At 41.1% G+C, this 14,843-nt stretch overlaps 1 protein-coding gene across 5 annotated transcripts in view; it reads left to right on the top strand.

The window, feature by feature from the left end:
- Positions 1-14,843, top strand: part of ripor2 (RHO family interacting cell polarization regulator 2) — a 61,701-nt gene that overhangs the window by 1,147 nt on the left and 45,711 nt on the right. For 2 of the 5 annotated variants that reach the window (XM_079656439.1, XM_079656438.1), the window contains exon 1: positions 4,065-4,366. The exons of 2 other annotated variants lie outside the window; for them this stretch is intronic. In XM_079656439.1, the coding sequence (XP_079512565.1) occupies positions 4,288-4,366 (79 nt within the window). In that variant the 5' untranslated portion in view covers positions 4,065-4,287. Of the gene's footprint in view, positions 1-4,064; positions 4,367-14,843 lie in introns of those variants that run through there. One more of the 5 variants, XM_079656443.1, reaches the window with a different exon arrangement.

Here is a 14,843-nt window from a genome sequence, read left to right as displayed (position 1 = left end):
ATTTGCAGTATCCTCCAAAAAGGACATTATGTTTCTGGCCTTTTTTAACCTTAGTCTCATACATTTCTTTTCATGGTTTGAGTCAAACAGACAACTTCATCTGTCAAACCATTTGACAGATGAAGCTACAAAGTCCCAGTAGCAGTTTTTCTATCTCCTTAAACTTCCCCACTTCCTCCCCTCTCTTGATATTTCTGAGTTGTCTGGCCTTACAGTGAGGTGCAGTTACAACACACTTTTACTCAACTTCCATGTACTTTAAAATCCAGTTTTCACAGGATTTGTGAATTGGCTTTTGTGTTGCAACAATATCCTGTTGTGTGACTGCTGTATTTCTACTCTTCATTCACACTTGTGATTTTTATAGTTTCATTGTTTCTTGTTATAAAGGCACGACGCCTCAAACCAAGTCTTTAAATTCTACAGGAAAGGCAATTGCTATTTGTAGCTATTTTTTATTTAACCTAAGTTGTGTGAAAGCGCTTTTTTTAGGGTGGTTATAGTCTAGTTTTTAATGTTGAATGTTGTGAATTAATGTGTGTTCTTTGTCCTGGGGCCATGTTGAAACATTTTGTTTTCACTTTGACATTACCTTTTTGGTTTCTTTGTCCGATAATCTATAAACAAATGCAAAAAAGTTATCAATAGGCCTATTCATATTCTGTAGCTCTGTATAGACAGGTGTGCTTTGCACACTTTATTTGTTGTTATTGTATCCGCAAGTATTATGCTTTATCTCAAAATGACACTTTGAAAAATATGAACTGCAGTGCATTTCAGGGCCGTGAGCAGGTGAAAAAAATAAAGTCTGTTATTAAAAACAAACAATTTACTCAACTTCACAAGTATGTTGAGTTTATTTAACAAGTTTAGTTAAATGTTTACCCCACCTTGTTAAAAACCCAACATTTACCAAAAAAACACAGCACATGAACTCAGTGACCTCAATGGCTACAGCCCTGGAGTGCAACAGATAGCATAAATCTGCAAAGGGTTGAATGCTTGCAAATTAGCTAGCAACATAAAATTAGCCTGGATGCTAATGAGTTGCTGCTTATAACGGATATTTCCATGCACAGTAACAGGCGGCGCACTGATGCATATTATCAGGGCCAGAGGAGAGAGTGTGTAGGAGGCTGAAGCCGCCTATTCAGCCTCCTGGGATCATCATCTGCTCGATTCAGATGCCAAAGAGCTCCATTGTTTGACCCCATTCAAACAACACCATTGTACGCAGCGGGTCTGATTGTGCTTCTCTTTGCAATGGCGGAGTAACAACTCTGTGTGTGTGTGTGTGTGTGTGTGTGTGTGTGTGTGTGTGTGTGTGTGTGTGTGTGTGTGTGCGCGCGCGCGCGCACAGCGTTCTGGTAGCATTATTATATGGACGTATGTGTGTTTGCATCCCAGCAATATGCGTTTGCATTTCCCGAAGCAGGGGGTTTTCTCTCCTTTTTACAACAATGTATCCAGTCATTGAAATGCAGCAAGGCAAATTCAGCCCAGACGTGACCCCGTTTTATGCCACTGCCGCCTGTAAAGTAGTAAGTTGTTGAAATGTCTCAATGCTCGGATTTGGACATTTTTATAATTGCATGCGCCATTGTTTACTGTGAATAACCCTTGGTTTAATCTTGCACATAAAGCCGGATACAGTCACCAGAACATGTGATGATTATATCATTGAACAGATGGGAGTGGGACGTATCTGCATGAGACAGTGGGCTCTGCTTTGCATGTCTCAGTGTCAGTATGTGAGGGTGTTTTCTGTTTACTTGCCTGCATGACCGGTGATTCCCCATATTGGGCAACAAGTCAAATTATTCCTTTTACATTTTAATTCACTGGTTGGAAGTAGTTCATGCAATACTTCTGCATTTTCATATTTCTATTTTTCTTTTATGCAGTTAATTGCATCATCATTTCTGTAATTTCCAATTCCGCTGTTGGCAATGGTTGCTCCTTCGCTTTGATTAGCAGGATGTTCTGAAACTGCTGTGTCCCACCCAGTCCAAAAGTGCGCCTGTGTGTGTGTTTCAATTCCCTATTTCGATTCAAGATTCAAGGCGTTGTCATGTGCACAGTAGCTACAGTATAGATATGGCAATGAAAAACGTAAGTCCAAGGCTCCTTTCAAATCATCTGAATAACTTTTGCAACAGTCTAATTTAGGAAGCTTTTAACAGTGTCCCCTCCCTGGTGACCAAAAGTACTGTGTCAAATCAGCAGTGACCGTTAATGTCACTTCCTTATTAAAAAAGTAAATGCTGAACAACCAGCAAACACGTGCACACTGTCTCTGAACACAAACTCCTAACTATATAATATTTCTTAAATCCTTCTCCTTAATGACCTCAGATTAATAGGAAATGTCAGTTTGCAAACAGCACCTTTAGTTGGTCAACCTTTTGAGAAACTCTATGGATCAACCTGCCATAACAACACATTGAGGCTGGCTGGTGTCCAACCCAAACCATGTCCTGAACAGCAAATATGAATTGTTACAATCAAATCAGAGATACAGGGCCTCAGGGTCTCAATAGTTGACTTTGCTGATATTGCACATTTAAAATTCAAAGGTACAGTGTAGAAATGGCAATTAAATTATTATGACCCGAACTCCTCCAACATGGAGCTGCTGTGATGGAGGAACAATTTCAGACTTGATCTGACAATAATTATTGTATTGTATTATAATGCAAAAAGTTACAGAGAGCAACTTTCAGTCACATGTCCCTCATACTGTATGTATTCAGACCTCTCATCCCATCTCCTGCTAGGTGTGATGTGTCTGAACTGTCTGGACTAGCCTTTGTGAAAATTGGGTTTGTCTTCAAGTTCGTTCCCTCGAGCTTCGGCCTTAAAGCGAAGCGATGGCAGGGGAGAGGAAGTCTGAAGGAAAAGTGATAATGAATTGACTTTAGGCCTAGTTTCTATTTGGGTTGAGAATTGCTTTGTATAATTGGTGTGTGAGTCAGAGAGCTGCTCAGTGAAGGGAGATGGAGGCACGTTGACAACATTCTGTATTGCTGCGTTTAAAAAAAAGTTATTTTCATCTTAAAATAAATCGAAGGTGAAAAAGAGACAAGACTTCATGCTAACAGTAATCTGGGCTTTGACATGAAATACTTAAGCAGCACTGGTAAGGGGCCTCCTGGGGTCAGTGCAAACCTCTTGAAAAGATGGATAAAAGCTATTTAAAAAGCAGAGTGCTCTGCCCATAACAGGCTGGAAAGTTTGTCATTACATGTGACAAGAGTTTGGAGTTAGTTTGGTTCACAAGTTGCACCAAGTTTGCTTTGGCTGCCCAGATGTATCAAACAAAACAATAAGGAGATTATGTTATTTCTGGAGACCATCTTTGCTAGAGAAACCGGTTAAAATCTACTCTATTTGTCATTCCAGTTGGTTTGAAGAGTTTTTAAACAACTTGCAGAGTTGTTCAAACTTGTCAATGCTGAAGTCCAAATGAAAAAACTGAATTTAAGAGAAACTTGCACTGTCTTAATCTGTCTCCTTCAGAGCAGGTGTGTGTGTGTGTTTATGTATTGCATCCTGAGCGGCACCATGGAGCCTTTCAGCAGCAGCAGACGACAGCAGACGACAGCAGACGTTATCAGCTCTGCTGAGGCCCCCTGATGTGGGCCAAGGGAAAAGATAAAGGGAGAAATCAGTGTGGTCCCATGATTCCTAGTGAGCTGTGAAGGAATGACATGTAGAGCTCACACGCCATGTCACATACACACAGAAACACACATTTTCACACCCTTTCTGCATGTCCTCGCTGTGTCTAAATACAGAATCTAATTATTCCTGTTTATCACCAGCCACTCAAGCTGACTCACTGTAGAGCACCATACTGTGCATATGGATACACACACACACACAACACTGACCCTCCCTCATACACACACATGCGCACACTTACTCATACAAGTGCTCTCCAAACCGCACACTCTCACTGCACAGGATATTATGAAATCAGCACTGTTGCTGAAACTTAATGAAGGTCGCTGGGAGTCCGCTCTCTCTCTCTCACACACACACACACACACGCACGCACGCTCTTCACCTTGCACTCACACACTCACACACACATATCCTTGTGCCGAAAGCTGAATCTCAGCTCAGTCCCACTCCTCTGCTTCTGGAGCGAGGAGCCTGCTGGTGATCGCCTGAAGCGAAGAGGCCAAGCCGGTGTTGATTCAATTTTACAGCCCAGTCACCCTATCTTAAGCTCCGATTAGTCAACCGAGGGAGACGAGGGGGAGAAGAAGGAGAGGAATAGTGATGGCTATGACCGAGATTGTGGAGGATGACCTGGATGAGATGATGCGCGGAGAAGCGGAGGATGTCTTCTTCCAGGAAGGTAAGGCTGGCCAAGGGTCAGTTTGGAAAGTTTTGAAGCAGGCGTGAGTACAGGTGGGGACGGCTGGCGGAGGGTCGCAGCAAGGTCAGACTGGTTGGTTTGTGACTTGTGGTAAAGTTGGAGGTTAAGAAGAGAGCAAAGTGATTCTTGAAGTGTGGCCCACAGGGATCTCTTCAGCTGCGTAGGTGGGGCTGTTTGCTGCATGGTTAAGCAGGCTCTGATACGCTCTGATGCTAAAAGGTTACCAACAAATATTGATTTCTCATGGGGGAGAAAAGCTCCAGCATGCCACTAGTTGAAGCCATGTTCAGTAGTTGCAATGATTGTCATAATAAGTCAAGGTAAGATGTCATTTACTAATGATAACGTAATGCTTCCTGTCTCCAGTATCAGGAGCTCTGTGCACGGGTTTGTTTATCGATTTTTCAACTTTTACCCTTTTTAGAAAGCTGAAAGCAGCCCTGCCATCTGTAGTGTGGGCGTTCTTGTATAACAGGCAGATGTTTTAAGCAAGCATTATGCACCACAAGAAAATCTTTTCAACATGCACTGTATTTTATTTTTAAACCAGCTGTAATGACAACCTTTCATCCTGTCAGATTGATGAGTTACAGCAAGCTGATGATCATTCAGAGGTAAAAAAATACTGTCAGGTTATGTAATAATTGACTGGTGTTCAATGTTTCTGCAGCCATTAAAACTGATCCCTCGGGATTGTGGCGAAAGCATTATGGATAATGATGCTTCATTAGCCCAGCATTTACAGTATCATGTCACTCTATATCATACATTATGTTGCCTGTGTTTAAAAGAGTCTAATAATTAAGCATTGACCTTTTATAACATAGTTGGACTGATGAGTTGAATAATTTATGCAACAGAACCAGGGGCCTTTTTTTCACCTTTCCCCTACAGCGATTCAGAGTCATAGATTTGATAGTGTTTTAATAGTGGCTGCAAATGTCCCCTAACGGTAACTTTATCGGGTCTCCTCCACCACGTTGTAAACAAGCAGCAACCATCGTGTCTGACAGTGAAGCGAAGAGGGGCGGGGACTGCACTGGTTACAAAAAAGAAGTCTGGTTGTATCGGAGTTATAAGAAAATCCCTCTACTCCCACTTCATTTATTAACTTTTTCCTGGTGAGGTTATGATCTCAAAAGCTACATTCAAGTCTATTTCAATACAGTATGATGTGAATTGTGGTCCCATTTACAGTCAAATAGAGGAAGCAGGGCGACCCTGTGATTGACAGGTCGCTCCAACGTGGTTTCCTGCTCCGGGTGCCCTCTGTATTTTTTTCTGTTTTAACTTTAACTTGACAGCTAGTTTTCAGTTCATGGAAGGTAATTCCTGTAACATTTGTGTGTCAAAAAATGTATTTTTCAGTCTTCAAGTGTATTTTGCTCCACCTTCTCGTGCAACTACTAGTTGCAAAAAACAAAATTGCCAAAATGCCAAACTTGAAGCATCAAAATTGTATTCCACCAACCAATGGGCGTCCACTTCTTGAATACACACTGTGTTGGAAAAACACACACACACACAAACATGCACATAATTCCACAAGTAGTCTGAGCATGTATTATCTTTTAAACTGCTTATAAAAGTGTTTAATTGCAGACCAACAGCTTGCATTGTGCACATTGTATGACATATTTAAGCTCCATACCGGCTCTAAGTGCTCTGCAGCCTCAGCCCTGATGATGAGTGGACAGTGAGCGGAGGATATTCCCACATAGCATCATTTGGTGTGTAATATATGTTAATGCTTCCACTGACCCACTTCTGACTGAGACACACCGCTGGTAATGTGACGTTCCCTTTGAACCATACAGCCAAGAGGTACGCAGCCAGATGATTCTCCCCAACAATCCGTCCAATCACAGCGCAGAGATTTGTGTGGAGGTTAGCCAGCAGGCTGCAGGCATCAGTGTGTTTGTTCACAGACTCGGCTGAAGGTTGCAGAATATAGATTTTATTATATTTTCTTCTCTAATTAGCTCTTTGTGTTAGTGATGGAAATGATACTGTGTGTTTTGTGTTGAATATTCAAGCACTTCATTCCTTTTTGGTGATTAATGCAAATGTACTACTGGCCTATATTTCTTTGTAAACCATTAGTTTCATTATTAGTAGTGGCTGGGCCTAAAATCTTTGAGCTTTTCTACCCATGCAATTTGAATTCAGTGTTGAATGAACTCAGCTTAAAGTGTAAAATATTAGATTTTGCAATGGTGTGCCCAACATAGGGATCTGAATTAAACAATGGGTTACCAAAATGAATCCAATGGGGTCGCCAGATTAATACCCCGGTCGGAAATTTGATTTATTATTATTTTTGGGCTTTCTAATTGTTGCATATTTTTGTAGGCCATAAAGAATGTTACTGACATCACAGTTTGTATGAATATAACTAAAAGTTGCCTCAGAGTTACTGTAATAAAAAGAGTTTAAGATGTATTTGCTTTCATCTCTGCACTCCCAGAGACAATAGGGTTGTATGAAGCATTGTTAGACTAACTTGTCTTTCTACAGCTGCTGTTCTGCACACTGAATTATGACTAAAGGAGCACTACTTTTAGCCCGGCAGTGGAGATGTCAGATCGTTAACAAAGCAGTAACACAGCCACAAGCAAACTTTCTCTCTCCCTTTCCCTGCCTCTCCTCTTCACTCACACTCAGTGAGTCCAGTTCATGTCCGTAGGTTTGCTTTGCTCAGTGGGACCAATGTGTTTCAGCTTCAGTCTGGCCTCTGACAGCGCTCACTCTTTTTAGTCATAGCAAAAAGCAGTTACTTTGCAGAAACATGATTAGGGACTCACAGTAGACAGGTCATGAAATGTGGAGCACATGTTGACCCAGTAGTGCCCTCTGTATTTAGAAATAATGGTTCCCACATACATATACACATTTCACCACTGAGTTTACTAAGGTAGTCAGTAAAGAGGGAGGGTGATTTGAAACTGGATTATAGGGGTAGTTTACCCAGAATACAAATTAAAACTAGAAGGACACTCAAAGTTTCCATAGGTGAAAAAAAAAACAACGTGTTGATCCGCACCAAAATGTACTGGGTTCTTCCTCGGCCCGTGCACCACCCTTCAACTGAGTTTCATGAAAATCGAGTCAGTATTAATTCTGTAATCCTGGAGACAAAATGGAAAACAAACAGGACCAAATACATGACCTCCATAGCTGAGATAACAACGATTGGAACAAACAGCTATAAATAACATCCAACTTGAAATATTACATGCTGGGATGACGATGGGATGGTACAAAAAAACAAAGTCTCTGCTTGTCATCCCTGAAGAGCCCCTCACCAAACACTCGCCCGAACTGAACGGTTCCATTCAGATCATATAGAAACTACAGCCACTGCCTAAAGTGGTTCTACTCACAAACACAACGCTGCTTTCTTCCCTTGTTATCACACTTCACCACACACATGCCCAGCACACATTTTGCAAGGAAAATGGCTTCACTGAATGACAAAAGGATATCAGTGAAAGTGCACAGCAGCTTCATTGAGACCAAAATAAACACAATGGCCTCTTTAACTCCTTCTTCCTCCTTATGAGTAATTCAAACGGCTTGATTTTGCGGTGCTACAGTACTCATGTGGTTGTTAGCACATTAGCAGGCAGGCTGCAAAAGTAAGGTACAAGAGAGAGTAGTGTGTCCCGAAGGAAAACCGCAGTAGAAGTGCTTTAATGGCAGAAAAAATATAGTTGAGTATGTGAGTAATGGTTTTCTGGTTGGAATGAAGCCTTACTGTTTGGTGTCTAAATAAACCTGTGTTTGACTAACGGGGTCAGAAGGAAGGAAGGAGCTGCCTTCAGTCAAATGTGAGGAGGAAGGGACACTGAATTGCATTTACACTCAAGGGCCACATAGGAAATAACTCTTCCTTTGAGATGTCTGATTTGAATTTTAAACTTGCTGTTTGTTGTCGCTTTGCAGCTGAAATGAATCCCTGTCGTTGAGTTGTGATCCGTTCTGATGCAGGAATGTGTCGTGCTGTTTATTTTTGCAATAGGATGCGTTACCACTCCTTCCCTGACTACCAATTACTTGACAAAACCACTAATCGCTGGGCTCAACAGCTATTGTTTGTTTGTTTTTTAGTTTGTTTTTTGAAACCTTCCGGCACAATGACATGTCAATCACTCGGATTTAATGGAGGTTCTCCATTCAGCCAAAGTCCCTCCAAAGATTAAGATAATTTCTTAACTACTAAGATGTAGTTATTAGATAAATCCTGAGGGGAGGGGTGTATGTAATGGTTTGAGGGGCCAGGACACCTTAAATGGTGTTCAAGCTTTGATGTAGAGTTGCTCTTTAAGCCTCCGCTTCAGACTTTGCCAAAGGGCTTTTATTTAATGTTCTCAGCAAAACAACACCTGAGATTTAAAGAGGGAACCAATAACCCTGAGTATGTAAAGACATGACACAACATGCAGGCTTATTTTAAAGAAACACTTAATCTAATTTCCACAGAACAGCAGCTTGTCTTGAAACGGTTCTAGATTGTTAGCATTTCTCTGGAAATCTAAGAAACAAGAGACAACAATACAAAGAAAAAATGATTATAAAAAGATAATGTTTGCAGTTTTAAACACGCGGTTGTTGACAGTCAACATAAACAGAGCTAAACTAATCTGTTGGCTAACATAACAGTTGGCCCTAGCTAATTTTGCCTTGACACAGATTTGGTGCATTTCATTGTATCTAAGGATGAAATGCTTATTCTCAAGAAAACAGATATGATTACATTGAAGCTAACTCATAGCATTTTAAATTGCAACCACATAATTATATTTAATTTTAGGGAGAATGTGACATCAAATATGAGCTTTGAGGTGATGCTGATGACATGAAATCTATCTTACTTCTACTGTAGAAGCTTTCAACTCTTGCCAAGAGGGTCACACACACACACACACACACACACACACACACACACACACACACACACACACACACACACACACACACACACACACACACACACACACACACACTCTCTCTCAGACATCAGCATGAGCTATAGAGCTTGTGGAGAGCCTGCAAGACAAGAAGCCAGGTCAGATTTCACAAATCCATTTCTCTCTCTGTCTCTTGTCTGAACTTGCCTTGTGAGGCCAACCCAGGAAACTGAATCCTCCTCTGAGCCGCGCAGTGCCCACCGAGGCTCAGGATCACAGAGACCTGAGGGGAGGGGGCTGATCTATCAGCATAGAGAAACATCTGACGGTTTAGTATGAAAAGATTAAAAAAACGAATCAGGAAAGCCGTTTGAAAATATTATTATTATAAGAGAAATTTCACCTGCGTCTGCTCTAAAATATCTGCTTAAAATGCTGTTTAATAATATTTTTAGCTGGTAAGATGTAATGAGGAATGATTTGGTTAATGGTAGGGCAGAATAATTGCTTAAGAGAGTTCAAAGGATCCATACTCTCTGTTATAACGGCAAGATCAAAGTGGACTTTTCTTACACTTACAATTAATCATACAATATCTTTCTCTTCAACACATTTTTCAGGTGCAAACCCTTGTATTGGTGAACTTAGCTCTCCATTTATCATATGGTGACTTTACAATGCTACCATGACTTCAGCTATGAATTGTACTCTCCCTGCAGCAGTTTTTGGCCCGGAGTGTCGCAGTCTGACTGGGAAGTCATTTAATTAATGTTCATTCCTGTCCGTCAACTTTCTGTCAAATGTTGTGGGTGATAATTTGATTTGGTGGAAGTGCATATCTGAGCTTTAGTGGACATATAGGAGAGGAGGGGCGTCTTTAGGGCCAGAGAGGTCACTGCTGGAGAATGATCTAAAACCGACCTGATCTACTTACCCTACCATCACACACACACACACACACACACACACACACACACACACACACACACACACACACACACACACACACACACACACACACACACACACACACACACACACACACACACACACACACACACACACACACACACACACACACACACACACACACACACACGCCCTGACCCGACCCACTCCTCTGTAACCTGTCACACACGCGAGCATTGTCTTCCATCCTCAACATGCACACCTTGGCAGCCCACCCACCCACACCTCCACTGTCTGGCCACAGATGTCGTCTCAGTGTTACAACAATGAAGAACACGACAGCGCTGTAGTTTGTGCGTCAGTGGACGCTCTGTGTGGGAATAGCTCTGACCTGAGGGGACCCTCTGGAGCTGGAATATAACATCACATCTCCCTCTTTCTGCATCTGACAGTGGGCTCCACTGACCTACTTTTGCCAACAGACGCAATATATATAAATTATTTTCCTTTTTCACTATCAGAGTAGAAGAATAACAAGATGGGAGGCTAAACGACGGAAAAATATAAATTGCATTTTGGAATTTATTTTTTAATGCTATCTACATCCTGTAAACCAGATTATATACGATTTGTTTTTGTCTGTACAGTAGGTGTTTTTATTTGGTCACATATGTTTACATACTGCTTATATCTAAAATGGTACTTTCACTGTACTTCTGACCTTTCCTTTACAATTCACATGTGGTTACCATGACAATCCATGCTGCGGGCAACACTGGGCGTACGTTGTGGTTTGGAGTTTCTCACAATGAGGTAATCCTGTTTACATCAAATGTAACAGACCACCCATGACTCTTCACAGAGGGCTGACCTGGGGGACTTTTGGAGATCAAGTCCTACTTACAGAATCATGCAGCTGGTCATAAGAATATTACTGTTTTATGAATATTAAAAACAACAATTTGGAGCCGATCAGAATCACAGGGCGGATAAAACGTTTATTTTTCACTTATGGATTCTTTTATTGACCTAAATATCTTTATGTTAAGCTTCTTTATATTTTTACTCCTGTACATTTTGGAAGCCAATGTTGTTATTTTTTCTACACTAGATTTATTTGACAGCTTTAATTGCTGTGCAGATTCAGGTAATTAGCTAATTCAATATAAATGAACTAATAGATAAACATATTGACACATAATAATTATAGATTAAGGTACCCAGCAACAGTAAATACTAGTAATAGTATCCAAGTATCAGCTGTGATAAACACAATGCATCCATAGTCATAATCCAGTGATTTATACACATATTCTGAAATTAGCCATCAAGTATTTTTACTTTTGACACTTTAAGTATATTTTGATGCTAATACTTTGACTAAAGTAAAATTTTGAATGCTGGACTTGTAACAGAGTAAGTGAAAGTGAGTTCTTCTTACACCACTGCTGAGGTCACCATTGAGATGATATTGTTGGCCCTACCTGCAGTCTGCAGACCTCTGACGTGTCTCCGAGACCCTCAGGGCAGAGGCTCTGCAACACACAACCTGTCATTACAGAGCAAAGGAGCCCCATCACGGAGCTGCGCCACAGGGCAGCGCACAGCTTCACGCTGAAGACACACAGTATGAAAAGCAGCTTTGCACAGGCATATAGAAGCTTTAAATGTTTAATACAGTAGACACACTTGTGTATTTAAAGCTACACACACACACTTTGTGTTTTTTTTATGTCTCAGCTGTAAACAGAAACTAAGGTTGAGTTGACATTTTGGAGATTTCACTTGGATTCAAGCTAGGCATTTACAACTCTGGGGAAGTCCGACAATGAGTCGAACTAAATGGGGAGAGTAACCGGAGAAGAGGCGGCACTTTCAGTACCTCACACTCTCCCTCTTGCACACACACGGTCAGCTGTGCCTGTACATCCCTTTGCCTTGACCTCCCTGCCCTCCAGTCATGTGGCCTCTCCAACATATCCTGGTTTAGTTGTCAAACGTTGTCAGGCAGAGACGAAGGCAATGTTTAGAGAAGAATATACAAAGAAGTAGTAGGATAAAGATTATGAATGAAGGACATATTAAATGCTGAACAGGATAAGATAGCAGAATTGGTTGTAAAGAGACTGACTGATTCAATGCCGCGCTTCATGTGGAGCAGGAGGTCGATGGTGGTGACCTGCAGCAGATGTGGCTACAGAAGGAAAGGACTGTCTCTGCTGGGAGGTCAGTGTGGGATTTCATTCATACCTTCGAATATGAATGGACTTATGAATGAGCACACTTACCTTTAGATACTGTTTATATTCCCAATGTGTCACAGTTATGGTTTACAGGGAGAGAGGGTATCGGAGTGGGTTTTATTGAAGGTCAAGAGTATTCTGCAAAAGTTGAAATGTGAAAAATGCACTGAAATGCAGGTTTAAAGTATTTCAGGGTGTTTCAGTGTCTTCTGCAAGAATAAAATATAATTTCCAACACATATTCTTCTTACATGGAGTATTACAATATAAATATGTACTCAACAAGGCTATAAAGCCTTTTTTCTATTCTTTCAACGTGATTTTAAGTTAATCTTTCGAACAGGAAGCTGGACAATTAAGGCTGTGAAAGTTAAGATCTTAAATTGATGAAAATTCTCACGGTTTCACTTTGTCCCCCGTCTCTTTATGTGAGCCAGAGTGAAATTTCTGCTTCCTGAGAAAATTCTTAAGGGGATTAGGGCTGAGGATGCAGATTAGCTCGATGCTAAATTACCTGTTGCTGTGATTTTGATTGACACCTGCTTTAAATAGTTAGGTATGTGTTAGTGTGTATGTGTGTGTTTGCATGTGTAGTTGCAGGTGTAACTGCGTTCATGTCTTTGTGTGAATGTGTTTGTGCGCGCTGGTCCTCAGTAAATATAGCCGCTAGTCAGGGGCTGCTGATGACAGCCATAATTACAGGCTGAGCTGTTCAGCAGCTGAGAGTCAAGGCGGAAGAGAGAGAGCCAGGGGTGTGTGTGTGTGTGTGTGTGTGTGTGTGTGTGTGTGTGTGTGTGTGTGTGTGTGTGTGTGTGTGTGTGTGTGTGTGTGTGTGTGTGTGTGTGTGTGTGCGCGCGCACACCAGCGTTCCCTGAATATTTTTATGAAGCATTTCATAGTAGAAATGACAGAGGAATGTAGGCGGAGTGTGGTTTTACATTTTGTACAGAGTAATGTACGATACTACAGTTGAAGAATGAGTATCCAAAGAACATTGAGACAAAGAAGGACTATTGGGTCAGTTAGGTTGAGGTGTGACTGAATACATTTGACAGCCTCAGATGGAAAGGCTCTCTCGCACAACATGTGGCATGTGGAGATGCTGTGGACAATCAGTTTACTTTGTTGCAGTTGGTATAAAGGAAGGTGTTAATTGATCTCAATGCTTTTAAAAATATAAATATCTGCTTTGATTGATATGACTTTCACGTCCGTCTGCTAAGTTTAGGGCAGCCAGCACATCTTATAGCGCTCTTATACATATTGGAAACAGGAGGTAATAGCCTTCTACCAACATCTTAAAGCTTATTAATAACATCAATCAATCTAGTTTGTTTGCTACCTATACTCTCCAAAATGAAGGTGTCAATACAACATGTTATGGAGTTCAGGTGTGTGCAGGAGTATTTTCTTGTCTGTGAGCTTTTCAGGCAACCAATGGCCTCCAAGACAGTCTCTATGTTCAATCTAACTCTGATCAAGAAAGTAAATGATCTTATTTCCCAAAATGGTAAACTATAAGAGGCATGATGAAGGGAGACTATTGTTTGCTGCACTTTGTTTCCAATTTTTCTCTGCCTCTGCAAGCCTGTCTTCCATTCATACAATGACAGTTCATTTCTGGACGTCAGTGGAGTATGACTGCTAATATAATGACTCAGAATGCAAGCTAGGTTTGAACTTCTGCTTGACTCTTTCCATCCTTCCAGCACTTACGGTATCTTCCCAGCAATGAAGCCATTTATAGATAGCTTTTATTTTCTTTGCCAGCTTTTCGTATTGATTCCAAACCAACAACCCTCTGAGGAGAGCTTTCTCCTTGCTGTTATTTTTGGAAAGGTTATCTGTGTCGTTCTTTTGGCACTTTGTCAACAAAGATAATTTATCTTGTAATAGAAACAACAAAGCACTTTCAAAAAAAAACTTCCAAATCTGTACTCAAACTAATAAGAAGGACCAGGGGTGACGAAACCTTTAACCAATCATACCAACACCTCATTATGAAATCTCTTCCTCTACTAATACCAAACTGATGGATTAAAAGGGACAAGCCATTTTCTGCTCCCTTAGCTTCTTGGGAGGGCGAGCTGAACTGGATTTGTATGGACTCAGCGGAACAGAATATCCACTTATGGAGGGCAATTATGCTGACAGGAGCACCTCAAGACCTCGCTCTACATAAGACCAAGTCGTCCCACAGAAATGTGTCTTCAACAGACCTCAAACAGCAACACCTGTGTGTGCTTCATGCTGTTTGTTGCTCCTAAAGATGGAGGTGTTTGTGTTTACATGGTTCCCTTCCATGTAATTCAATTTGTCAGAGGTAAAGCAACCGCTGTAAACCCACTTGAGGATTGGAAAGGCAATTTTAAAAAAGCCTCCGTTGTTAAGCTG

This window comes from Notothenia rossii, assembly GCF_949606895.1.
Source record: "Notothenia rossii genome assembly, chromosome: 10".
NCBI lineage: Eukaryota > Metazoa > Chordata > Actinopteri > Perciformes > Nototheniidae > Notothenia > Notothenia rossii.
This window is presented reverse-complemented; position numbering and strand designations above follow the sequence as displayed.